Below are 27,952 nucleotides of genomic sequence, written 5' to 3'. Positions count from 1 at the left end.
AACGAGAAACTAGAGAAATGTTGTTTCTGGAGGTTTACAATCCTTGTGGGATGTTTTACTTTTATAAGGTCTTCATAATACACAATAAAATATAGATTGAAAAATTCTCTTATTTTTCTCATTCATTCTACTGTACATTTTTTGTTTATATTCATAATAAAAAGAAAAACAGTTTAGTTCCTTCTCTAACAACTTCATAATATAGTAACCAATGGACCTAAGAGTTTATTACGATTTCTTCCTAATATTGGTAAAACACTAAAACTAGGATTTTTTCATTTTGACTGGTATGACCCACTTTCGTCTTTATTTTTAGATGGAGGTTGTAGCTATTTGACTAATGCCACCATCAGGGCCGGTTTTAAGCCTATTTGACTGATTTGATCAAGTTGGGCCCCGTGCTTCAAGGGAGCCCGAGTGGAAGTGCTGGAACTCAGGCTTTGAGCAGAGAACACTGTGATAGACTTCGTTTAAACTGTTATGAAAATTATAATACTGTAGGCCTCATAATCTGAGGGATTTATCAATCAAGACTATCACATTACATGAAAAAAAAAAAAAATCGAACTTTTGTAGAGTTCAGGTCCTCGCTACCAATCTAATTGGGCCCTGCAATTCCTAGCACCGGCCCTGCCCACCATTATATGGGTTACCCTAGTTGATGAGATTATGATGCTGTTGATGTTGAAGTACACATTAGGCTTCATCTCTCTTATAACAGTATATGCTACTACCAAGGGATGTGAACTTGAAGAGATATTCATGCCAAATATGATTTTATAGTAAACCTGTGCCTGACACAAAACATGCAGGAGCTATCCAAGGATCTAACAAATAAACACATTTCATCCCCACTTCCCTATGAAGCCTTGATGGGCTGGTACCTGGTCTCAAAATATAATTCACCAGGATGTCTGGAGAAGCTCATGGATGATGCATGTATTTAGACGGGTACAGTAGCTGTCTTCTATCAATTCACAGTACTTTGCTTCCTTGTTGACCCTCAAGGAACTATGTGGTATCTTCAAACATGAAATACAAAATTGCTGAGGAGTGCTTAAGTGTCCAAAGTTGAGGAGTGGTGTGGTATCACAAGAAACACTATAGGAAATAGCAAAACAAGTTGAGCTGCCAGATCAGCTGAGGACTTGGACAAATACAGGACTCTGAAACAGGGGACTAAAGGTCTCCTGAGGATGGATAAAGAGAAACATGTGAGGGGAACTTAGGATTTCAAAAGCTATATCAATAAAAATGACTCAAGACCTACTTAACCTATGGAGGAACTCCACTCCAAATCTGTGACCCTGGTGTGTGCTGTCCAAGCAGCTGATTGGCAATCAGTGTCAGACATGGATGGGTTTAGTGCTCTCTGGGCCAATGCTTTTAACAGTTATATATAGTTGACCTTCCAAGTGGCCAGCTTACCCTGGCTGGTGTTTGGATAATGTCTGCAGAGCCACCTATAGACAAAACTATGCCCTCTCTCAGTGAGGTTTGAGAGGCTGTAACATGAAGGGTGGCATTACTGGCATCTGCATTGTCATCACGAAGTTGCTGAAAGCTGGAAGTGAAGAAATGTCCTGTAACTTCCATGTGGTGTTCTCTGCCATTAGGCAGTCTGATATCATTCCCTGACTGGAAAAAAGGACTAGTTGTTCCTGTCTGGAAGGGGAAAGGAAACTAGGAGGACTGCATTCATTAAGCCGGGTAAAGTGACCACCAAGCTGTTGCTGGCAATGGTTTACTCTCATCTGCTTAAGTCCCAGAAGTGTGAATAGTTTGGGTTCATACCTGGTAATTCAACAACTGATCAAATCTGAATGCTTTGTGTTTTTGTGGAGTGCTGACATGAGTTTCATCAGTCCTTGAATGCAACCTATGTCAATCTCAAGAGTGCATTTGACTCAATGCATTGTGGGACATTTTAGGATTTTCTGTGGATCCTTTGGACTCCTGTGAGGATATCTGACCTAATATCTGGTCTATATTCTGGGAGAGAAAGTGCTGTGAAGTGTGGTGTGTCCAGCTTCTTTCCTGCTAATTCAGGAGTGAGGCAGGGGTGCATCCTTGCCCCAACACTTTTCGATACCTGTATGGAATAGGTGTCAGACATGTTTCAATTTGTCACTGAGGAGCATCCACTGGCAACACAAAGGTCAATGACCTTGTATTTGCTGGTGATGCTGTACCTTTTACAGAGTTCCTAGAGGTCTTGGATGCAGCCTTTGAGTCACTGCACTGAGAAGCAATAATGTGGGGACTCCAGGCCTCCTGAAGTAAGACTATGGTTGATGTATCTGGGGGTCTACTATATGACAGATCAGTCTATCTATGCATGTGACAAAAACACTGAGGTCCTGGAAAGTTTTACACACCTTGGAAATGTAATGCATAACAGTGATGGGTCATGTAATGAACTCTTCGAAGGCCCTTTATAGTGATACAAACTTACTCAGCCAGAGCATATTGCTTTGTTGATACCTATGCAGGGCTAAGATTTGAATCTTCGTCACTTGTGCTACCTGTCTTCTTATATGGCTGTGAGACTGGGCAGTGAATGCTAATTTGAAGAGGCATCTCAATGTCTAATACCAAGTGCCTTCAGAAAATTATGGGGTTCTGTGAATCTTTGAGTCACTTGTGTTTCCTGTGTGGCTGTGAGACAAGGACAAGTACTGACTTGAGGAGGTGTCTTGATGTCTTTAGTACCAAGAGCCTTTAAAGAATTATGAGGCTGATATGACTTTGTATCAAACCAGCAATTACTTTGTGAGTCTCAGTTAAAGCATGTTACCAGCATAATTCACAACATAACTCCAGCATGTGGCATACTTCCCTGACCCTATTCAGTTACTAAAAATATGTATGTACCAATGGCCTTTACTCTTTTGTAAAAGGATTGGGCAAGTGAAAGTGCTTTAATTCTCTGTGGGGGGTAAACTGCAGGAAGGGTTATCCCATCTTGTTCGACTCTATTCAATTACCTTTTATAACACACACAGGAACATGGGAGTGGCATTCTTATCCCCCTGTCACAAGAATATAAGTTGTGGAGTCATAGGAGTGAAGGAAATTTAAAATAGACAGCTGAAACAAGGAATTTTAAAAGTTAAAAAGTGGCTGAGCATTCCTCTATGGGCAGAGATTGTTTCCAAACATAAGAGAAGGCTTTATGACTGGTCCATAGGGATGTCAATTAAGTCCCTACATCATTAAATATGTATAAATATATATTCAATATTGCAGTACAAAGACTAAAAATTACTTCGATAAAAATCCATTTGATTTTCTGCTTGATTTTTTCATGGGAACTTGCTCTGTTTTTGCAAGAAAATCTGATATTTCAACGCTAATTTCTCACCTGCTCATTGAGAGCAGTTCAGAATATATATTTTATTGTCTCTACTGGATAAAAAATTTCTCACATTCTACCACTCAGTTACGCATACATCTCGGAAAGAATAGTAACAAGACGAACATGTTTCTTAGTATCTAAAACTTTTTCCTGAAGTTCGCCGACTAATGTCGTGTCCCTTTCCTTAATTGCTGTAAAGAACTGCTGGACTTCATGTACATGACATTGGTCCAGTGTACCAAGAACATTGTCAATTTTAGGAGAAAAACGAACTAGACGTAGACAATAGTCCACTAGACCTCCCTCAGCATTCTTGTAACTATTTTCAATCCTTTCTAAGTCTTCTGCACTACTATTTTCTTTATCACACATCTCCTCATCTTGAATTAACCTTGATTTACTAATAACCATATATTCTTCTAGTTTCCCATACATCAGATCTAACATTTTGACAACGCTGAGTATCAACGAAAAGTCACGCATGTGAAGAACCAAGAGCTCACAAAGCCCGAGTGCATATGTTAAATGGTCCAAATCATCAGGAGTCATATCTTGTAATGTTTCCACTTTGGCAATTTGTTCTACATACTTCACCATTAGTGGTTCAAGTAGAGGTTCTTTCTCGTCAAACTCAACTGAAAGAAGAAAAAAAGGATAGGAGAATTAGTGTGTGCACTTAATGGATTTACCCAATCATATAATTATTTTTGAGTCAAATACTCAGGGATAAATCTACACAAGACTTAATTCAATATGTCAGAATACATACATACTTCATTCAATATGTCAGAATACATACATACTTCATTCAATATGTCAGAATACATACATACATATATGATAGGCTTTTCACAAGGGAGGTAGCCAAAGTCAAAGGGATAAATCCACTCCTACCCATTTTATCTCCACATACTCCACTCCCATTAAACACCCCCTCCCTCCCTCCCTCTTTTCTTGGCTCCTCCTGGATGATGGGTCATCCCTGCATCTCACCCACTGCCCTGGGCCAGAAGCAGTGATTCACCATGATCTTGGATCATGTGTTGGACTTGTGATTGACATCTATTTCCCACCCATTCCATCCTTGATACACTCCACTCCCCTCCACCCTCTTCCCTCCTCCTTATCTTGGCACCTCCTGGATGACAGGTCATCCCTTCATCTTGTCCACTGCCCTGGGTCAGAGGCAGTGTCGCAAGGCACAGCACATCCATAGCAAGGCCGCTTCATTAAATTGGCGACCCATCCCCCTCTCCGTCCCCTCATGCAGAAAAGGAGAAGACGGGAAGAAATCCCTTTGGGCTGCATCAAATTTTTCTCACACATACTCCCTCACCCCCCATCCCCCACCCATTCCACCTCATGCATCACAGCATCATCCGTATACAACCACTCTCCATTCACCCCTGTCTTCTGTCCTCTCCCATCCTTCCTCAACAGACATTCCCCTCTTCCCCAAAGCCCCTTTTACCCCATCCATCCATCTCATCCTAGGTTGCCCTCTCATGTTCACTCCTTCCACACCTCTTTTACTAGTCTTTCTTCACTCATTCTTTCCATGTGTCCAAACCATCCCAATACTCTTTCATCCACCCTATCTCCCAACTCCCTTTCCACCCCCGTTCTCCTCCTCACTTCCTAATTTCTCACTCTATCCACCCTGGTAACCCCTATCATACTTCTCAGACACCTCATCTCAAACACATTCAAACTCCTCTCTTCCTCTCTTATATTCCATGTTTCTGCCCCCATAAAGTGCTGTTGGCACAATCACTCCTTCATACAATCTCCTCCTAGCATCCATTCCCTAATGTCTATTTCTCATTACACTTTTTAATCCACCAAGGCATTTACTAGCTTCTCTCAATCTACACTCTACCTCCACCTCCACTCCTCACTTTCCTGCCACATTCACACTCAAGTATCTAAAACTATCCACTTCCTCCAGTCTCCTATATGATTAGAAATTAAGGATACAAACCAAATTGGAACTGAGTGAATTTGAGGCTAAGTAAGACAAAAAGAAAAGAAAAGAAAAGAAAAGAAAAAAAAAATCACTCCTTTCCTGTACACTACAATGTAAACAGATGCACACTCGGATCCCTAAATAGGCCACCAACACCAGTATGCCACCAATTCCCCGAGACATAAGCTCCTCAAACGAAGAAAATCACACTGGCAGATTTAGGACATCATCCAGCATTGAAACAGTACTGATGCAGAATAGGCCCAGCCACAGATTCAAACTGCCCCACATGAAACCACTATACAAAAGATCGAGAACACCTCATACTACTTGTACAATGCCCAACACTAACAATCCCTTGACAAAAACACAATATATCTTCCCCGGGTGACTTATGGAACCACCCATAGGACACTGCCAGTCACCTGAAGGTTGCAGGTGTTCTGCAAGAGAGATCAGGGGCAACAGATTGCTTGAGTGATTACATAGACAGTTTTTTTTTTATCAAAAAATACTGTTGAAGAATGCTAAAAAAATTCAAATCCCAAAATCCAAGTATATGTATGTATCAGTTTCTTCTATACATACATCACTACCTGAGGGTAGTGGTGAAAGGCAAGGAACTCCTTGATAGAGAGGACTTATTAACCCCTTCCATACGGTGCCGCACACGTAGGCGTCATGGACTTAGATCTCGGTGGCAGCAACCAATGCCAGCCGTACGACGTGTCGTAATAGTACTCGCATCATAAAATATAGTCACCGCTTATATCGATCGTTCTCTCTTCACCCGTGAATTTTGATAACCATAGAAAATGCGATTACAAAAGAATTAGAAAGAATGTCATTATGGAGGGGCGACTACAATAAATATAATCAAGACGCCGATATGGCAGCCTCGCGAATACACTCGCTCCCCATGACGCCTACGTGTGCGGCACCGTATGGAAGGGGTTAAAGTGGGACAGAGGAAAAACAAGAGGACATGCAATGAAACTCAAAAAGGGCAGCTACAGAAGAGACCTGAAAAAGAATATCTTCCCACACAGTGATAGATATCTGGAATACACTGGATGAAAAAATAGTGTGTGCAAATACCATACAAGAATTTAAGAACAAACTTGATCTTGCAAGATACAAAAACGGGTCACCATGAGCATAGCTCCCCTTCCCATAAAATACAACTAGGTAAATACATATACCAAAGGCTCTTTTCCCCTTACAAGGGAGGTAGCCAAAGTCAGAAAGCCAAATAGTTTCTTCTAAAAAATGGTAAATGCATATAATATCAAATAATAAAGAATGTTATCTATATGACTGAAGCTTATGTTTCAATTAAACTCACCTATTATATTGGTCCCAGCTCCTGAGATAAAGCTGTACAGGATGAGGACACACTTATGTACAACATCTTCACATTCGTATTTTTCTATGGCTTTAGTAAAACACCTCATTACAACAACCATGGCTTCCACAAACCCTGAAATACAAAAATAATCAAGGATTTTAATTTCAAAGAAAACAAAAGAAAAGAAGAAAAGAAAGAAAACAACATGAGAGAGAAAGAGAGAGAGATAAAAAAAAAAGTATTTGATGACTGCAATACCGGATAATAGGGATACTTATTCCAAGTAGCTATGGCCAAAAAGATGAGGCAATTGATTTAGTGAGAACATGTAAAATATGTATATAAATATCCTGTACTAAGGTTACTAAGGTACAGACTGTATGTTGATATGCAGTCAGTTCTTTTGGGACCCTTTTAAGGTGCCCCTAAAGACCTGAGCCAAACATTATTTGTCTTTGTTAGAGAAAAATCTCTACTCATAAAGAAATGATAAGATGCTTTTGTACTACTGCTGTCCCTCCTTTATGTTGTCTCCTTGAACCTATTTTTTATGTCTTCCATGACTTTTCTAATATTACTCTTTCTTCTCTGATCCTCCTGTAGTAGTCATGGTAGAGATTTATTTATCTATTTTATTTTAATTTTAATTTTCTTTCAGTTTATTTCCATGCCCTCATATTCTCAATCCAAAGATCCCTGTCAATGAAGTCCATCCCTTTTCATAACCTAACACTATAATCAAGTCACCTTTTTCATCCTTCAGCATCATCAAATTCAATACATTTAGTCTCCCCTATAAGGATTACCTGCCTGCCTGGGAACTAGTTGCCTCTTCTTTGTATCCTCCCAATCTTGCTTATATCTTTCATTTTGTGTGGAGATGTATGTGTATTACAGTCTTGGACAGATTAGGGTCTCTATGAATTTTTTCATCATCTTTTCATCTATGCAGTGAAAAGCCATTACATGATGAACACTGAGCACCTCATCTAACACTGTCACACCCTAGCCACACTTAGATAACACAGTATTCTTCACTTGGGTGACTTGGGGGCCAGTTTTGTGGCTGTTGACTGATTTAAATCTAGATACACATACTCCACCCAGCCATCTCTCTCACATAGTACATCAATCACCCTTGTGTAGAGCCTAAACAGATTTGAGACACACACAACATATTTCTGATCCCAAGATGTCTGTCTAGTATGTGACACTTTCTGTACCAGGAAGTTCTTATCTTTTTATTCTGGCTCCTTAAAGACTATTATATTCATCTATATTGAAAAAGACCAGCACAATGGATTGACACCTCTGGTAGTGATGGAATTACATTATAGATATTACTTTTATACTCCATAGACATTTGGGAATGGATGCAAAGAGGAGACTGTATGAAGGAGTGATTGTGCCAACAGCACTGTATGGGGCAGAAACGTGGAACATAAGAGAAGAAGAGAGAAGGAGTTTGAATGTGTTTGAGATGAGGTGTCTGAGAAGTATGGTGGGGGTTACTAGGCTGGATAGAGTGAGAAATGAGGAGGTGAGGAGGAGAACAGACTCAATTCGACTCATTGACTATCATGAACAACACGCATAATCATACACATATCCCATACCAAGCCCTCTACACTCCCTCCTCTCCTGATATCACCTTTTGCTCCCCCTGCCTAACCCCAACAACATCATGGAGAGTGGTCGGAGCCCTTGGTTCTGACCACCTTCCAATCATCATCACCACCAAAACAAGATGCACCCCAGCTGGCCACAGACACACTTACACCAATTACAAGAGAGCTAACTGGGAAGCCTTTAATGAAGAGACAGAACAACATTTTGAAACACTTAACAGTACACCAATCACAAACATAAACAATGCTGTGCACGCTTTTAATACAATCATACAAAATGCAGACAAGAGACACATCCCTAGAGGCAACAGAAAATCACACAACCCCAACTTCACACCAGAAATCCAAGGCCTCATCAGACAACGTGACACACTTAAACACGATACCCCCACACCTATCCCTCAAAACATAGCAGACCAAATACAAACACTAAACACTGTGATTGCCAATAAAATACATGAACAAAAAACACAAAATTGGCAAAACTTTATCAATACACTTGATCACAAAACAAACACCAGCAAATTGTACAAAACACTCAACAGCATCACACTATCCAACACTAACACTACACGCTCTCACGCAGCAATAATCACAACAACAGATAATCTACCCTCAAACAGACAACAAGCAAACGCACTCATAAGTTATTTTGCACAGACGAGCCATCTTACATCTCACCCTGACGACCGACGCACCATTCGACGTAAGAAAGACTTTCCCACAGACTCAGACTATACACCCTTCATAGACAGTCAGACAAAACTCATATTGCATAGTCTCAAGCACTCATCTGCCTGTGGCCCTGATAACATAAGCAACATACACCTAAAACACATTGGACCACAAGGTATACACGCACTCACAAACATTGCAAACTACAGCTATTCACACAACACAATACCCGACATCTGGAAGCATGGTAAAATAATCACCATTCCGAAACCGAACAAAGACCCAACAATCCCAACATCGCACCGCCCAATCACACTTCTCTGCACCCCCTCTAAAGTCATTGAACGCCTAATACTTAAACTTGTCACACCATATATTCCCCTTGCTGACTCACAACACGGTTTTAGGCCACTACACTCCACAAACACTCTTCTGACAAACCTCACACAAAGAATTTTAGATGGCATCAATTCAGATAGGCCCCACCACAGAACACTTCTTATAACATTGGACATTAGTAAAGCTTTTGATGCTATCCCCCGCCACAACCTAACAAATAAAATATATAACACAGACATGCACAATAACACCAAAAGATGGCTGGCCAATTATCTGGCAGGCAGGAATGCTCATGTGTCATATAATGGCCAATCATCGCACATCAGAAACATTAAGAACGGAGTACCACAGGGCTCGGTTCTATCCCCCACATTATTTAATCTATACATGCATGACTTACCCACGCCAGACACCTCAGAAATACAAATCTCTTCCTACGCAGACGACATAACAATCACATGCACACATCGTAACACAGACAAAGCTGCAGAAATAATCCAGCCTTACCTTGACACACTCAACACATGGTTCATCACAAACAGACTCAAAATAGCTCCAACCAAATCTACAGCAACGCTTCTCACCAACTGGACAAAAGAACACAAATACATACCTCATCTCTACATCAACAACACTCTAATACCACACACACACAAACACACCGAAAATTCTTGGTGTAACATACGATACATCAATGTCTTTCAAACAACACCTCACAAACATAAAAAACAAATGCACACCTAGACTTAACGCACTTAAGTCAATCACTGGAACAACATTTGGACAAAACAAAGAAACTAATATAACAATATACAAACAATGCATACGCTCAGTGATGAATTATGCGAGTCCTGCATGGGCTCCTAATCTCAGTGAGACACACCACAACACCCTTCAAATCATACAAAACAAAGCCCTAAAAACAATTACAGGCTGCACAAATACATCACCTACAGACCATTTACACCATGAAACAAAAGTCCTCAAAGTCAAGGACCACCTCGACATGAGAGGCACACAAACACTTGCTGCAGCCACCACAAACACATCACACCCGCTACACTACATAGCAGAACACCCACACACACCAAGAAACATTAAAACTACACCCAAAGACCTTTACTACACACAGATACTCTCTTCTCTTCCTCCACAACCACCAAATACCAGCCTCCGGAAACATATTCATAATCATATCACTCACCGCTCCATTAACACACTGAAAGACAACACACTGCTGCATGCCAGACCCCCTGATATCCACCCTTCTGAATCCTCTCTCCCACGTAAGGACAGAGTCCACTTGGCCAGACTGCGATGCGGTCACCACCCAGCACTTCTAAGCTACCAGAAGAGGCTGGACGACCGTGTTGTGAACAGCTGCCCAGGATGTAACACTTCACCCCATACCATACAACACATAATGGAAGACTGCATTATACACAATCATGCACGCAAACAACACAACATACACTCTATAAAGGATTTGTGGGAAAACCCAGTTTCGGCTGTGGCCTTCCTTGGGGAGACGGGACTGCTCGGACAGACAGTCTAGGGAACGACAACAACAACAACAACAACAGGGGTGAAAAAGGAGCTGGGAGATAGGGTTGATGAAAGAATATTAGGATGGTTTGGACACATGGAAAGAATGAGTGAAGAAAGACTAGTAAAAGAGGTATGGAAGGCAGATGTGGAGGGAGTGAACATGAGGGGACGTCCTAGGATGAGGTGGATGGATGGGGTGAAGGGGGCTTTGGGGAAGAGGGGAATGTCTGTTGAGGAAGGAAGGGAGAGGACGGAAGACAGAGGTGAGTGGAGAATGGTTGTATATGGATGATGTTGTGATTGCATGAGGAGGAATGGGCGGAGGGGTGGGGGGTGGGGTAGTATGTGTGAGTAAATTTTGACGCAGCCCGAAGGGATTTCTCCCCGTCCTCTCCTTATATGCAAGGGGGGACGGAGAGGGGGGGTCACCGATTAAATGAAGCGGCCTTGCTGTGGATGTGCTGTGTCTTGCGACACTGCTTCTGACCCAGGGCGGTGGGCAGGGTGCAGGGATGACCCGTCATCCAGGTGCTCAGATGAGAGGGAGGGTGGGAGGGGTGTGGAGTGTATTTAGGGATGAAATGGGTGGGAGTGTTTTTATGCCTTTCCCTTTTTGGCTACCTCCCTTGGAAGGGGGAAAAAGCCTTGGTATATGTATATATGTACTTTTATACTGGTAGAAATAGTTGCTGGTAATGATGGAATTACATTTTAGATATTACTTTTATACTGGTAAAAATAGTTGCTAATCTAAGTTATGAACAACACATTTTCTTACCTGAATAAGCAAAGTAATAACTGAGATACCTTTGCTCATCAGGAAGCCAGAAATAGAGTAGAGATTCAATGAAGTTGCACATGGAGGTCAACAAGCTCTCTGAAAAGTAAATCAAAAGAATATTTGACCATAATAACAGTGCCTTTCTTTAACCTGATTTCTCACTAATTAAATCTCTACATTAAATTCCACTTAAACATATAATGTATATATACATACACACACATACACATATATAAAATTGCAGGGTTTCAGTTCTAATATCAATCTCAAAGACTCTCATCAGAACATCAGCCAGGGCAAGCCTCAAGCTCCCATGGTCCTCAGCCACAACAGTAACCTCCCCAGTATACAGTTTGAGCTCATGGGCCTGGGTGAGGCTTGATCTTCCAACCCTGTGATTATGAGGCCAGAGCACTACCAGTGTACTAGCCATCATCATATACATGTATATATATATATATATATAGCAAAAATAATCACAATAACGCATGACGAAAAGATATTGCAGAAACCACAGGGAAATTAGTCGGAATACTGAACGTCGTAATAGACAAAAACGTCGTAATAGACGAAAATGTTCAGTATTCTGACTTTAATTTCCCTGTGGTTTCTGCAATATATATATATATATACACATGATGATATAGTTTAACATCATAAGCTACCCCCTATCACTTTGTTGTTGTTGTTGTCGTTCCCTAGACTGTCTGTCCGAGCAGTCCCGTCTCCCCAAGGAATGCCATAGCCGAAACTGGGTTTTCCCACAAATCCTTTATAGAGCGTATGTTGTGTTGTTTGTGTGCATGATTGTGTATAATGCAGTCTTCCATTATGTGTTGTATGGTATGGGGTGAAGTGTTACATCCTGGGCAGCTGTTCACAACGCGGTCATCCAGCCTCTTCTGGTAGGCTAGGATGGTGTCCCTTACAGAGGACTTTGTAGCGTGGAATTTAATAACCCATGCCCAGTTCAACTTCACAGGTGGCAGGGTTTGAACCACCATTCCCTTGATCTTTGCTGCAAATAACAACATCCTAACCTGCTCAGCAGGGATGACCCATCATCCAGGAGGTGCTAAGATAAGAGGGAGGGTGGAGGGGTGTGGAGTGTATTCAGGGATGGAATGGGTGGGAATGATTTTATGCCATTTCCTTTTTGGCTACCTCCCTTGTAAGGGGGAAAAAGCCTTGGTATATACTACTAGGGGTGATCAGAAAGTAATGACAGTCGGACTCGTAGCTGAGAGACTATAAGTGTTGGGGGGGCGGGGAGCAAGGGGCAGCAAGTGTTGCCTGTTGTTACATGTTTGAGCTTGTCGCTGTTTGTCTAGCTTACATTTTATCGTTGCGCTGTGCGATTGCGTCATTGTTGGTTTGCCTCTCTAACCGGAAACATGGATTTTTCGAAAGGAGGGTGCAGATTCTACACCTTCACAAGGTGGAAACTCGGGAAAAAAGCAACGGAGATCAGAGAAGAATTGTTGCAAGTTTTTCCCGAGTCTACTCCATCACTGGAAACTGTTTCCCGCTGGATTCGAGCTTTCGCAGCCGGAAAATTGCAGCTAGAAGATGATCATCGTCCTGGCCGCCCTCGGACATCCGTGACCGAAGCAACGACGGTCCGTGCACGGGCCATCATTGACGAAGATCCAACTGTTACTCTTCGATTCTTTTTCTTGGAGCTCGGTGTCAGTTATGGGAGCGCACATGACATCGTGCATGAACACTTAGGACTGAGGAAGAAGTGTTCTCGATGGATACCTCATTTGCTTACGGAAGAGCAGAAGAGCGAATGGGTGCGGATTGTCGTCTATGGCTGGCTGAATTCGAGCCAAATGGTCCGAAACGGTTCTCAGATGTAGCTACCGGAGATGAGTGTTGGATTTCTTTCTTCACCACCAGAGACAAGCAGTCTAACATGGTGTGGTTGAGTGATGAAGAACCTCGACCTCAGATTCTGACGGAAGAATTTCGCAGAAGGAAGCGCCTTTTCCCCATCGTCTTCAATTCACAAGGACCAATGTGTGTGAATGTAATGCCTCAACATAGTACTATCAAAGCCAAGTAATACACACATCACTTCCTTCCTCGATTACTGGAATATCAGGCCAAGACTGCACCAACCCGTCGCCGATCGCGCCTTTTGCTGCACCATGACAATGCTGCCCCCCACAAAGCTCGCCTCACTGTGCAGTTCCTGGAGCAGCAGGGGATCACACTTCTCCCCCACCCACCCTACTCGCCTGACCTTGCTCCCTGTGATTTTTGGTTGTTTCCAAAGATCAAGGGTGTGATCGCAGGGAAGCTGTTTCATCGTATCCAAGATCTGGCGCGAGCAGTCAATTCAGAGCTACGAGCTATATCGGCTTCTGAGTACCGTGAAAGCTTCATGAAGTGGCGAAAGAGGATGGAACGTTGCATAGAGGCAGGAGGCGAGTACAGGTAATCCTCGTTTTACGCGGGTTCACATTACGCGATTTCACATTAAAGCGGTGTCCAAAACTAGGGGGTATTCCTCACATTACACAAATTCCTCAGAGTAACGCGAAATCCGGAAAGTTAAAATACGCGGGTTGCGATTTAGTTCCGTAAGGCAGCCGCTAGGTGACGCTAGCTGATTCCAGCCTCCGCATCCCTCTCGCCACCAAGCTCATTGTTTACCAACGCTTCGTTGTGTCAGCATCTCTGTGTTCATCAAATCATCAGTGTTCTTGTTTACCATGGCTCCCAAGCGCCCAGCGACATTTCCAGCCTGTGATGGTAGGCAGAAGAAAGCAAGGAAGACATTGACATTGGAGCAAAAGCTGGAAGTTCTGGACAGGTTAGATAAAGGGCAGAGAAACAATGTGATTGTGGCGGCAATGGGCCTCAGCGAGTCTACGGTGAGGACCATAAAACAAAACTCCACCAAGATTCGTGAAGCTGCCAAATCAGGAACGCCTCTACAAGCTAACAAGTCATCATATTCTCGCCCTATGGAGATGGAAAGGATGGAGAAGATGCTTGCAACTTGGATTGAGCATCAAAATAAGACTCGTGTGCCGGTTAGCTTGGCGCTGATTAAGGTGAAGGCGCTGTCTATTTATGACAGCATTGAAGGGGACAAGAAGCCTTTTTCTGCCAGCAACAGGTGGTTTAATAAATTTCAAAAAAGGCACAGTTTTCATAATTTGAAGTTGGTTGGGGAAGCTTCTTCAGCTGATGCTCGAGCTGCAGCCGAATTCCCAGAAGAGCTCAAGAAAATTATAGAAGACGGGAATTATTCATCAAAGCAAGTGTTCAACATCGACGAAACCGGCCTCTATTGGAAGAAACTACCCAACCGCACCTACATCTCCAAAGAGGAAGCTTCTGCCCCCGGATTCAAGGCATCTAAGGACCGCTTAACGCTGCTGTTGGGGGCCAATGCAGAGGGCGACTACAAACTCAAGCCAGCACTTGTGTATCACTCAGAGAATCCTCGAGCCCTCAAGGTAAGAGTTGTAAAACTAACCTTATTCCATGTTACCATTTTCTATGCAAAAGATTGTGCGAATGAATTTTTTAGACCGTATAAAATCTTACGTTTCTTTTTTTTTGGCCAGGGTTACGACAAGGCCTTTCTGCCAGTGTACTGGTACGCCAACTCGAAGGGCTGGATGACTGGGACAGTGTTTGGCGATTATTTCAAGAATAAACTGCACAGGGAGCTGGAGGTGTACTGCAACAAAGAAAACATCCCCTTCAAGATCTTGTTGATTGTGGACAACGCGCCAAGTCACCCAGCATACCTGGCCGATATCAGCAACAACATCAAGATCGTGTTTTTACCGCCAAACACGACCTCGCTCATCCAGCCTTGTGACCAAGGGATAATCTCGACATTCAAGGCGTATTATCTACGTTCAACATTGGCGAACCTTGTGAAAGTGACGGAGCAACAAAACATCTCAGTCCGTGATTATTGGCGGCAGTTCACGGTAAAAGATGCTCTAACCTTCATCAAGGATTCGTGGAGTGAAGTGCCAACATCATGCTGCAATGGAGTCTGGAAAAAATTGTGTCCTCAATTCGTCCACGACTTCAAAGGATACAGCATAGACGACAATGTAGCCAAGGCCAACGTTAAAAGTCTGCGTCTAGCACAGCAAGTTGGCTTCGAGGATTTGGAAGAGGAGGACATCGACAACTTGCTTCAGTCTCACACACAAGAGCTCTCCAATGAAGATTTGTTTGACATCGAGAAAGAGAGAGTGAAAATGATGGAGGAGAAAGAGGAAGCAGCAGCAGCAGCAGCATCACCAGGACCACAGCGAGCCCTCACAGCTGCCAACTTGTCTGAGTGTATGGACTCGTTGATGCATGCAATGAGGGTCATAGAGGAGAATGATCCTAATGTCGAGAGGAGCAGCACCATCATACGACGTGTGATGGAGAACATGGCTTGCTATAATGCTATGTTAAAAGAAAAACAACAAAAGACAAAACAACAGCCGATCACAAACTTCTTCCGACAACGCACACCAAGTCAGCTAACCAGCGAATCGGAGACAGGCACCGAATCGGAGATGGACGCTCCCGATGACCCTGCCGCCCCTGCCTCACCACAAACATCACACACACACACCGAGTCCGATATAGCGCGCAGTGACACGTCAGGGGGTGAAGCCTAGTTAGGAATCTACAATAGTACACAGCGAGCGGTGAGTGTTGTGTTGTTGTCAGTATGGAAACGTGTGAGAGCAACATCTCAGCTTGCGGGATGGTTTCCTGACCCATGATTTTTTTCATTGTCCAAGGGTAATTTTATTTTCATAAAAGTAAAATAAAAATGAATGTAGAAAAAAACTTGAAAGAAATTTATTCATCCTTGAATCGCAATAAGCTGCCGCTACAACAACAACAACAGCGTGCAGATCAGCAGAGGGACGCTACTTATCAAGGCGTAAAGGCCAATTAACCCGTGATCCCATATGTGGTGGTAAATCAACAACAACAAGGCAGGTCAGAGGTTATATGCTTAGCTCGTGGCTCAGCTGCAGGAAGGATTATGGTATTGGAAACACTTGTAACAGCAAAGTAGTGAGTTTAATTCCTCACATTACGCGAAATTCACATTACGCGCTGCCTTTTGGAACGCATCTAGCGCGTAAAGTGAGGACTACCTGTACTTGGAAGGAATGTAGGCCACTATTTGGATTTACCTCTGTACCGTGAAAATATATGGTATCACTGTCATTACTTTTTGATCACCCCTCGTATGTGTGTGTATATATATATATATATATATATATATATATATATATATATATATATATATATATATATATATATATATATATATATATATATATATATATATATATATATATATATATATATATATATATGGGGCAGAAACATGGAACATAAGAGAGGAAAAGAGAAGGAGTTTGAATGTATTTGAGATGAGGTGTCTGAGAAGTATGATGGGGGTTACTAGGCTGGATAGTGAGAAATGAGGAGATGAGGAGGAGAACAGGGGTGGTAAGGGAGTTGGGAGGTAGGGTGGATAAAAGTATTGGGATGATTTGGACACATGGAAAGAATGCGTGAAGAAAGACTAGTAAAAGTGGTATGGAGGGCAGATGCGGAGAGAGTGAACATGAGGGGGCAACCTAGGATGAGATGGATGGATGGGGTGAAGGGGGCTCTGAGGAAGAGGGGAATGTCTGTTGAGGAAGGAAGGAAGGAAGGGAGAGGACAGAAGACAGGGGTGAATGGAGAAATATTGTTTATTTTATTTATTATTATTAATATTATAATTTTTATTTTATTTTATAAATTTTTTATTATTTATGTTTTTTGTTTTGTTTTTTTGCATCTGACCTAGTTATGGACCAAAAGGTCTCCTGTCAGCATGCTCCGCCTTTGTAATCCTTTGTATATGGATGCTGCTGTGATGCATGAGGTGGAATGGGTGGGGGGGATGGGGGGTGAGGTAGTATGTGTGAGCAAAATTTGATCTGGCCCGAAGGGATTTCTCCCCATCTTCTTTTCTGCATGAGGGGACGGAGAGGGGGGTCGTTGATTTAATGAAGCGGCCTTGCTGTGGATGTGCTGTGTCTTGCGACACTGCCTCTGACCCAGGGCAGAGGACAAAATGCAGGGATGACCCCTCTATAGGAGGTGCCAAGATAAGAGGGAAGGTAGAGGATGGAGGGGAGTGGAATATATTTAGGGATAGATTAGGTGGGAATGGTTTTTATGCCTTTTTCTTTTTGGCTACCTCCCTTGTAAGGGGGAAAAAGCCTTTGGTATATGTATGTATGTATATAACCCATAGCTCTATTCTTAAGTATTACAATTTGGTTAACACAATTTTCAAAAGCACATTCCTATACCCAAACCTATTAACAGGAAAATAAAGTGAAAACAAAGAAAACAAAGTTTTCTAGTAAAACAGAAATTTGTGCTATACATACCATTTAAACTATTTTTGAGCAGAAAAATGAAAATAGTTTTTATATTTTCATCTCCTTTAAACATCTGTATGATAAGCGAATCCTTGATGTCCTTTTCCTCCACATTGTGTGTTAGATGCCACAAGAGAAGTTTGAGGAGTCGAAATGTTTCAATAAGTGTTGGTACGTCTTCCGTCTCCAAAACTCCAAATATTGCCACGACAAGGTTGTTGTCGGAAGCGATTTTACAACATGCCTCCTTCTGGCTACACATGTTAGCAATTATTCCAACAGCAATTTCCTGAAGAGAGAAAGAGAGAGAGAGAGGGAAAAGTTCAGTTGTGAGCTTGTTAAGCAAATTCAATAATCTTACATTACACTGCACAATAAATAATGTATGTATGCAACAATGATGTTTTTGCCCTTATGAGTGGGATGGCGAAGTCATCTTCACTACCCACAGACGAAAAATACACACATATAACCAAATGCCTCTTCCCTCCTTATAAGGAAAGCAGTAAGACATGTACCCACACTTCACCCATCCAACACTTAATTTTATTTTTTTTCCTCCTCCTCCTCCTCCTTGTGGTGGAAGGGCCATCCCTTAATCCCCCACCCACTGCTCAGGCCAGAAACAATGCAGCAAGGCACAGCACCTACACAGGAGAGCCTGAGAAACAAAGCAAGTTTATCCTCACCGCTTCATTACAGGGCAATCATCCTCCCTTGTCCACTCCCAAGTAATACAGAGAAAATAAAGGGAAATCCCTTCAGACTGTGTTATCATCCATTTCATTGCACACTAACAAAAGTGAGGGCTCACCCTGCTTCTCATCCTGTTTCAATATAGCAAAGAACAATGGAATTGGTAAAATATCAAGGAGGGGGCAGGGGATGGGAGGGGGAGTATGGAGTGGTTGGGTGTGAATATTTTGATACAGCCTGATGGGATTTCTCCTCATCTATTTTCTGCATGAGGGGATGGAGAGAAGGGGTTCATCAATTAATTGAAACAGCCCTACTGTGGATGTACTGCATCTTGCTGCATTGTTTCTGACACATGGCAGTGGGCAGGAAAGGTGGTGGGCAGGAGTGGAGTGGGTGGAGGAGGATGCATACCTTCTGACTTAGGGTACCTCCCTTTTAAGGTACGAAAAGTCTTTGGTATACAGATAAATAGATAGATCAATGAACATCATTTGCATAATGTACACCTACCGTGAGTCTTGGTGCATGTGAATGTTGCATGATTTCCATGAGGAGGTGGAGGATATCTGTGGCAGGAAGATGAAGCAGGTGCAGCACTACATCACGTTCCACCGTCATATCCCATAACTGACATGCTGCTGCCTCCACGTCTTCATCCAGCTCCATAATTCCGGTATTGTCTGTGCTCAAGTATTGGGGTAATGCCTACAGAAGACAAGTCATCATACCATAAAGAAAGAATAAACTGTACACAGATATTTGTTAATTTGAACTTTTGCAAATGATACATACATACATATACCAAAGGCTTTTCCCCCCATACATGGGGGGTAGCCAAAAAGAAAAAGGCATAGAAACCACTCCCATCCACTACATTTCCTATATATTCCACTCCCCTCCACCCTCCCTCTTATCTTTGCACCTCCTGGTCATCCCTATATCCTATCCACTGCTCTGGGTCAGAAGCAGTGTTGCAAGACACAGCACATCCACAGCAAGGCCACTACATAAATTCGGCGACCCCCCTCTTCGTCCCCTCATGCAGAAAAGGAGATGACAGGGAGAAATTCCTTCAGGCTGCATCAAATTTTTTCTCATACATACTTCCTCACCCCCCCATCCCCCACCAAATCTCCCTCATGCATCACAGTATCATCCATACAAACCCTTCTCCATTCACCCTTATCATGTCCTCTCCTGTCTTTCCTCAACAAACATTCCTCTCTTTTGTTTGTATGTATATATATATATGTATATACATATATGTATGTATATATATAAATATATATATAAATATATATATATATACATACATATATATATATATATATATATATATATATGCTAATAAGAACACGGGTACGTGTGTTCACTTATGCAAAGTAGACCACTTGGAAAAAGAAACTAACGAAGCAGAGCGCTTTCGTATATTACATCTTCAGTGCAACAAGTACATAGTGATAGGAATACATAGACATTATATACATGATACAAAGGGGACTAGGACAGTTTTTGAATAAGCATACCGACCAATTACCCCCTAGAGAGCGGAAGGTCATTGTCAATTATCTTACGATGGTCGGGCGACATTAGGTCACAGTCGCCAAGGGGAGCTGAAGGTCATTGTCAATTATCTTACGATGGTCGGGCGACATCAGGTCACAGTCGCCAAAGAGAGCGAAAGGTCATTGTCAATTATCTTACGATGGTCACAGTCGCCAAGGGTCACTGTTTCTACTACTTATATAGGGCGACATTAAGTCAATTTGTCAAGAAATTAGTAAGATAATATCATGTAAAATGTAATCCAACAAATTGACTTAATGTCGCCCTATATAAGTAGTAGAAACAGTGACCCTTGGCGACTGTGACCATCGTAAGATAATTGACAATGACCTTTCGCTCTCTTTGGCGACTGTGACCTGATGTCGCCCGACCATCGTAAGATAATTGACAATGACCTTCAGCTCCCCTTGGCGACTGTGACCTAATGTCGCCCGACCATCGTAAGATAATTGACAATGACCTTCCGCTCTCTAGGGGGTAATTGGTCGGTATGCTTATTCAAAAACTGTCCTAGTCCCCTTTGTATCATGTATATAATGTCTATGTATTCCTATCACTATGTACTTGTTGCACTGAAGATGTAATATACGAAAGTGCTCTGCTTCGTTAGTTTCTTTTTCCAAGTGGTCTACTTTGCATATATATATATATATATATATATATATATATATATATATATTGATTTAAACTATGACAAATGTAACTGAAGGTGGAGGAAGTATACAATGAATAATGGAAGAATTCTTCCATTATTCCTCGTATACTTCCTCCGCCTTCAGTTACACACACACATATATATATACACATACATATTAAAAGCAAAAGCTTACTGTAAGTACATTCCCACTTCCATTACAATTATTCATGACATATTCAAGAAAAAGAACAGTACTATTACTTATGAATCTTCCATTTCATCAACATTGTTTAATATCAATGAATTCCTAAATCCAAGTTAGTATTAAAAAGATAAATGACATACCTCGATAAGTTTCATAAGAATCTTAAGGACCCAGCGTTCACTATAGACAGTGTCTCCAATGGCATCCACCTTTAAGGTCGCATTTTCTTCCTCACAGACTGATGGTGGGGATGGATTCCAGTCCACCTGTGTGCCAGAAATTTAGTTCAAAGACATTTTAAGAAAAGTTCATGAAATTATCATCTACTTTTTTCAACAGCACCTTCATGGCAGGAGACAGTGGAGAGTAATCCAGAACCAGAACTAAATATGTACTAATGTTCTTTTGTATGCTGATGATCTGATTATAATAGATAAAATAGATTTAAAAAAAAAAAAAAAAAAAAAAAAAAAAAAAATAATAATAATAATAATAATAATAATAATAATAATAATAATAATGGCTCAAAAGTACCATACATCTATGGAAAAAAAAAACTATATGGCAAAAACCTTCCATTGGAAAAGAACCTTAAAATTCTAGGCTTCACACTTGATACTCATACAACTTTCAGCCCATATACCAAGAACCTGATAGCTAAAATCAACAAGAAAACAAACCCAATTAAATCTATCATAAGAATTACATACACATATATACCAAAGACCCCCTTCCCCCTTACAAGGGAGGTAGCCAAAAAACAAAGTCATAAAAACCTCTCCCACCCATTCCATCCCCAACATACTTCACTCCCATCAACCCTCTTTCCTCCCTCTCATCTTAGCACCTCCTGGATAATGGGTCATCCCTGCATCTTGCCCACTGCCTTAGGTCAGAAGCAGTGTCGCAAGACACAGTACTTCCACAGCAAGGCCGCTTCATTAAATCTGTCCCCTCATGCAGAAAAGGAGAAGATGGGGAGAAATCCCTTTGGGCTGTGTCAATTTATTTCTCACACATACTCCCTCACCCACTCCCCCTCATGCATCACAGCATCATCCATACATAGCCATTCTCCATTCACCCCTATTTTCTGTCCTCTTCTATCCTTCCTCAACAGACATTCCACTCTTTCCCAATGTCCCTTTTACCCCATCCACCCATCTCATCCTAGGTCGTCCCCTCATGTTCACTCCTTCCACACCTCTTTTATTAGTCTTTTTTCACTCATTCTTTCCATGTGTCCAAACTATCTCAACTCTATCTCCTAACTCCATTTCCACCCCTGTTCTCCTCCTCACCTCATTTCTCACTCTATCCAGCCTAGTAACCCCTATATCATACTTCTCAGACACCTCATCTCAAACACATTCAAACTCCTCCTCTCCTAGGAATTGACTTTGGAAAACAGAAACTGTAAAAACCATTTTCAAGCAATATCCACACCCTGTTATGCCTCCTGAGAATGGTTCCCAACTATCTTCAAGGTGAACACAAACAACTTCGAAACTCTACAAATTCACTGAGTGTAGTAACAGGATGAACTACAACCATTCCAGTCAGACACCTGCATACAGAAACCAAAATCCTCTCTACAGAGATCCACATGAAAATGACAGGAACACAGTTCTCTATGCCAGAACCCTATTACATACCCATCACACGACATCTCTCAAACACCACCAACAGAACTTAAAAAAAAAAGTATACTACTCTAACATATATAACAACCTATCACCTGTTCCCCTTCAAAATATCAATAGTTTTCTATATCCATAACACTTAACCTCATCAGAATCTGCTGGAGAAGGTGGAGGGCTTCCTTCTTCTGTACCATTGGTCATCTTTTTATTTTCCCCTTCTAACAACTCTGCATCTCCGCTTGGCCCTGCTGAAGCTTCTCCATGATTATCCATACTGAAGTTTGTAATCTTAACTTTGGTTGTCACCTTCCTCTGGTTACCATGATTCTGGAATTTAGAGAAAATAAATTTATTGACTCATAATACTTCTATGAAATATCTAATATAATCTAAAAAATTCTTTCTGCAGAGGCAAAACAAGAGAGTAAATGTAATTATCTATCAAAACATGATTTTTTTCTACTGCTTCTTCATGATCACATTATTCTAATTACCTTATATACCAAAGGTTGGAGCAGTGTATTTCTGTGCCAGGCCTATTCTGTATTGGTAATGTTTTGATCATGGACAATGACCTTAATGCAGTCTTGCTAGAGTGGTTATTGTTTTTTTTTTGTGAGAGTAGAGTTTGGTGGCTGGTCTTGAGGTCTTGAAGTTCTTGTCTGAGTCTGTATGTGTTTTTGTATGTATGTGTTGTGTGGTGCAGGTGGTATTTCCCTAGTTGTATTATACAGGAAGGGGAGCTATGCTCGCAGTGACCCATCTTTGTATATTGCAACATTTATTTTGTTCTTAAATTCTTGTATGGTGTTTGTACACACTACTGTTTCCTCCAATTTGTTCCTGACATCCACCACTCTGTGTATAATGTTTCAATAGTATACTGGAGTGTTCTTTTATCTATATATTCATTTATCTATTTATCTTTATTATTTCTTCTTTGTTACATCAAGTTGGCTATGCTTGAGTTCTGTAATGAAATGGATGGGTAGGATTGAAAGTGTTCTGTGGGGAGGCTTTTGATTTCTGTATAGAAGTTCTACTGGGGTAGTTTTGGTGGATCCTGTTATTAATGTTAAAGAACATAAAAGTGGCTTTTCACTACAAGGATGAAAATATTCCAACTCAAGAATGGAACATGCAGCAGCAATATGGGCATGGTCTCCACATGAAGTGAAAGATATAAATATTGAAAGAATAGACAGCAACAACCAAGATGGTTCCAACTATTGCAGATTAACTATACAAAATGAATGAAGAGGAAGAGATGACTTGATTGCAGTGTTCAGATGATTGAAGTGGGTGGAGAAAATTTATGCAGATCTTCTGGTTTATAGTGGGAGGGGATCTTGAGATCACAGGAACAAAGTGAAAAAGACACATTTGAAGGAGATGAAGAAATTGTGTCCAGTATAGATGCATGAACTCCTTTTCTCTTTTCTACAACTAGGTAGGTACAGATCACAAAAAAACACACCGTAAGAAGAAATTGAAGTGTGTGTGTAGGTCTGTTGTCATAGCCAGAGCTGTCAATTTTGCCCTATGAGCTCAGATAGGTACAAGTCACTGCTAAGAATCAGAGATAAGTGCAAATGAACCAATAAATTCAATATTTCACCAAACCTACTCAGAAATCAATTCAGTAGATCAATAATTCCTAAGACAGACAAGAGTTGCAATGGCACACCTACCGGTATGTTAATGTCATAACCCTGCAATGAAATAGTATCAACACAGAATAGGTCAGGCAACAGACAACAGATGCTCAAGCTGCAACCATCGAATAGACACAGAACACCTAAGACTCAACTGTCCCTTGCTCACTCCTTACATTCAGAAATACTAGACCTTTTCACTGAGTCTCTTATGGGTTGAACCAATGATGATGGGGCTGCAAGTCTATTGCGAATGAGAATTTGGGCAACAGTTTGGTTGATTGATAACTTTTCTACCACAACCAACTAAAAAAGATAAAATTACAGATGCCTTTATCCTTAACCAAATACCCTTCTGCTATAGCAACCTATCTAGTTACCAGGAGTGTGCTTAACCACCTTAACCTTCATTAGTTAATCACAGTAGACGTCCCACAAAAAGCCTTTATCAGGTCTGTACATCCAGCTCAGAGCTGATACTATCGTGGCAGCAGTGGCATCGGCATGTGTAGAGATTTGTTGATACTGTATCTTTGCCTCATAATTGAAATATAGCTCCTGACCCTTCCGTGCTTTGTCAAAATCATGTTCAAATTCTTGTTTCAGGTGCTATTGCACTAGATTCCAATTACTGTCCACCCTGTTACAGTTCTTACTCTTGTTCAGCCTCGACCTTTGCTTAAAAATTTTCTTGCTGTGCCCCTGTGTTCGCTGGTCTTCTTGGAGCACAAAAATGTCCCAACAAATATTTTCATCATATATGTCACTCTGGATCTTGTACATTTCTATCATGCCCCCCCACCACTTGCTCTTCTATTTGCAAGTGTTGGTAGTCCCAGTTTCCTTACCCTTTCTTCATAGTTTAAGCCCTCAAATGTAGGAACCAGTTTACTTGCTCTCCTTTGCATGTTTTCAATGGCTTCCACATCCTTGACCAGCGACAACACCCGCACCCAATTTGTGTATTCTAAATGTGGTCTGACCAGTGCCACCCAAAGACATCTCATTCATTGCTATAAATGTTTGTCATATGAGCCCACTATCCTATTTCCCTTGTTTATTTTTTCAACCAAGTGGTCTCAGAAGCTTAACTTGACCAGCCACAACACCCACACCCAATTTGTGTATTCTAAATGTGGTCTGACCAGTGCCACCCAAAGACATCTCATTCATTGCTATAAATGTTTGTCATATGAGCCCACTATCCTATTTCCCTTGTTTATTTTTCAACCAAGTGGTCTCAGAAGCTTAACCTGACCAGCCACAACACCCACACCCAATTTGTGTATTCTAAATGTGGTCTGACCAGTGCCACCCAAAGATATCTCATTCATTGCTATAAATGTTTGTCATATGAGCCCACTATCCTATTTCCCTTGTTTATTTTTTCAATCAAGTGGTCTCAGAAGCTTAACTTATTATTAATGACCCCAATGTCCCTTTCAGACATTACTTCTTCCAGTGGCTTGCCCATATAACCATCATGTCTGCTCTCATAATTCCCATTTCTCATTAATTTGCATTTCTTAGGATGGAACAATAATATCCATTTCTTGGACCATTTCCTCATACAGCTGATGTCCTTCTGAAGTTGCATCATGTCCCTTTGCCTCTAATGTGCCTATACACCTTGGTGTCATCTCCAGATACACTCCCACTATTTAATTCCTCTGGCAAATCATTTACATACAGGACAAACAGTAGTGGTCCCAATACTAACCCCTGCAGAACTCCACTTCTCATTTCTTTCCAACCTGACTATTGGCCATTCACAATAACACATTGCCTATTACTCAGAAAAGCCTCTATCCATTTCAAACAGGTCTCACCACTCTTATAGCCACTGATCTTCACTAACAACTATCTATGTGCCACTTTGCTGAATGCTTTCATAAAATCACGATAGATTATATCAACAGCATTCCCTTCATCCAACGCCTGTGTCCATCGGTCAATTACCTTGATCAGGTGGAATTATTTACTCACCTGTGACCTGACTAACCTAACTCCCTGTGAGAAGAAACACTCCCTCCTCAACACTTACCTTTCAATATAAAATTGCCATTTACAACAATATTTCTTTTGCAAATCATCAACAAAAATTACCTAGAAAATGGATGTATAGCTTATTATACTTAGTGGCTTCTACAAATACCCAAGCCTGTATTACTAAATATCCTTTGCATGGTGGGTATTATCATTAGTAGTTACAAATGGGTTTAAACTAATAATAATCAAATGCCACTGGCTCATAATCAAATAATGGTGGTAAACTGTAAATTAATACAACAGTATCAGTATCACAATGGTCAAATGGAGATGTAATACAGCTGATCAATATCACCATTGATATGGTGGTATTCTATAAATCCCAGCCAATATGTGCCAATACCTATCCTAATCTAAATACTAAAATAGCCTTACCTTTTGTAACCTTGCCTAATTTTATCCTATACAAGCTGAGTTTATATTGCCGAGATTCTTACCCAAGATAAATGGACGATTAGTGACAGTGTAGTCTTAATTTTAATGGCAACTTACAGAACTGATTTTACTTTCACTGTACTATGTGCTTATTTGTAAATATATATTCTTATGATGTATAGTTTGATGTCTCCAAATCTTTCCAATAGATATCATCACAGTTCACTTTGAACTTCAGTGCTTCACATCTAACAACAGCTTATTTCAATATATCGACCGGTGGATGTACAGCCATGGGCTTCATATTTGTACATCACAGTTAATAAAATATAGAATTTTTTTCAATAAATAAATCGTGTGATGCACTTAAAATATTAAAATCAAGCGTATTGAGTCCAGTGTTAGGGTTACAAAATGTAAGCCTGTTCACATCTTGTTTGTGGTGTATATACTTCCTCATTCATTCTAAGGCACATTACTAATGCAATCAACATTCAGGAGAGTAATGATCATGTGCTAATTTAACCTACCCATGTAACTTAAACAAAATCTAGGATTATTCACTTTTGTATACGCGGCGAAATTCGATTCATAACTTTTGTCGTACCGGAACAAATCCATCTTATTTACGCAAAGGAGAAATGAAGGTAAACGAATATTACTTTCACATTATCATGGCACAGCACGAGAGAACTATAATATCTTATTATGTTCTTATGCCGAGATGTTGTCAATGATAATTTTCCTCAAGAGTACTCTTCAACTTCTTACGTCTGGTAAAGCACGACGTGTAATGGAATGTCAATTTACTGAATCTAACGAATTACAATCTAGTCCTATGAATATCACACGACAAATTTGTTAATAAGAGAGGCAATAAGCCACTGAAAAAGTGGCCTATGTAATAACATTGTCATGTATATTAAAAGATAGTGTGCACGTCAGTGGCACAGCCAGGTGTGTGTAGGGGGGTGGGCCACGGGGATCTCGCCCCCCCCCCAAAAAAAAAAAAAAAAAAAAAAATCTTCGTGTGTTCGAGAATAGGT

At 41.0% G+C, this 27,952-nt stretch overlaps 1 protein-coding gene across 5 annotated transcripts; it reads right to left on the bottom strand.

Moving 5' to 3' along the window:
* Positions 1-90: 90 nt before the first annotated feature.
* Positions 91-27,773, bottom strand: LOC143025587 (uncharacterized). 5 transcript variants are annotated; one of them, XM_076185479.1, is made up of 8 exons: positions 27,471-27,773; positions 22,972-23,154; positions 21,325-21,450; positions 19,287-19,481; positions 18,087-18,366; positions 11,641-11,739; positions 6,670-6,804; positions 91-3,993 (listed from the first exon to the last, which is right to left on the bottom strand). In XM_076185479.1, the coding sequence occupies exons 1-8, from the start codon at positions 27,525-27,527 to the stop codon at positions 3,443-3,445; spliced, it is 1,626 nt and encodes a 541-aa protein (XP_076041594.1). In that variant the 5' UTR covers positions 27,528-27,773; the 3' UTR covers positions 91-3,442. The 5 variants fall into 5 exon arrangements, with proteins under 5 accessions (XP_076041594.1, XP_076041595.1, XP_076041599.1 ...); XM_076185480.1 differs by having other exon boundaries at positions 27,437-27,546; XM_076185484.1 differs by lacking the exon at positions 27,471-27,773 and adding an exon at positions 26,907-27,371.
* Positions 27,774-27,952: the final 179 nt, after the last annotated feature.

The sequence above is a fragment of the Oratosquilla oratoria genome, chromosome 5 (genome assembly GCF_046742065.1).
Source record: "Oratosquilla oratoria isolate Oo_2021 chromosome 5, ASM4674206v1, whole genome shotgun sequence".
NCBI lineage: Eukaryota > Metazoa > Arthropoda > Malacostraca > Stomatopoda > Squillidae > Oratosquilla > Oratosquilla oratoria.
Note: the sequence above shows the minus strand (reverse complement) of the source record. Positions and strands in the feature narration are given on the sequence as shown.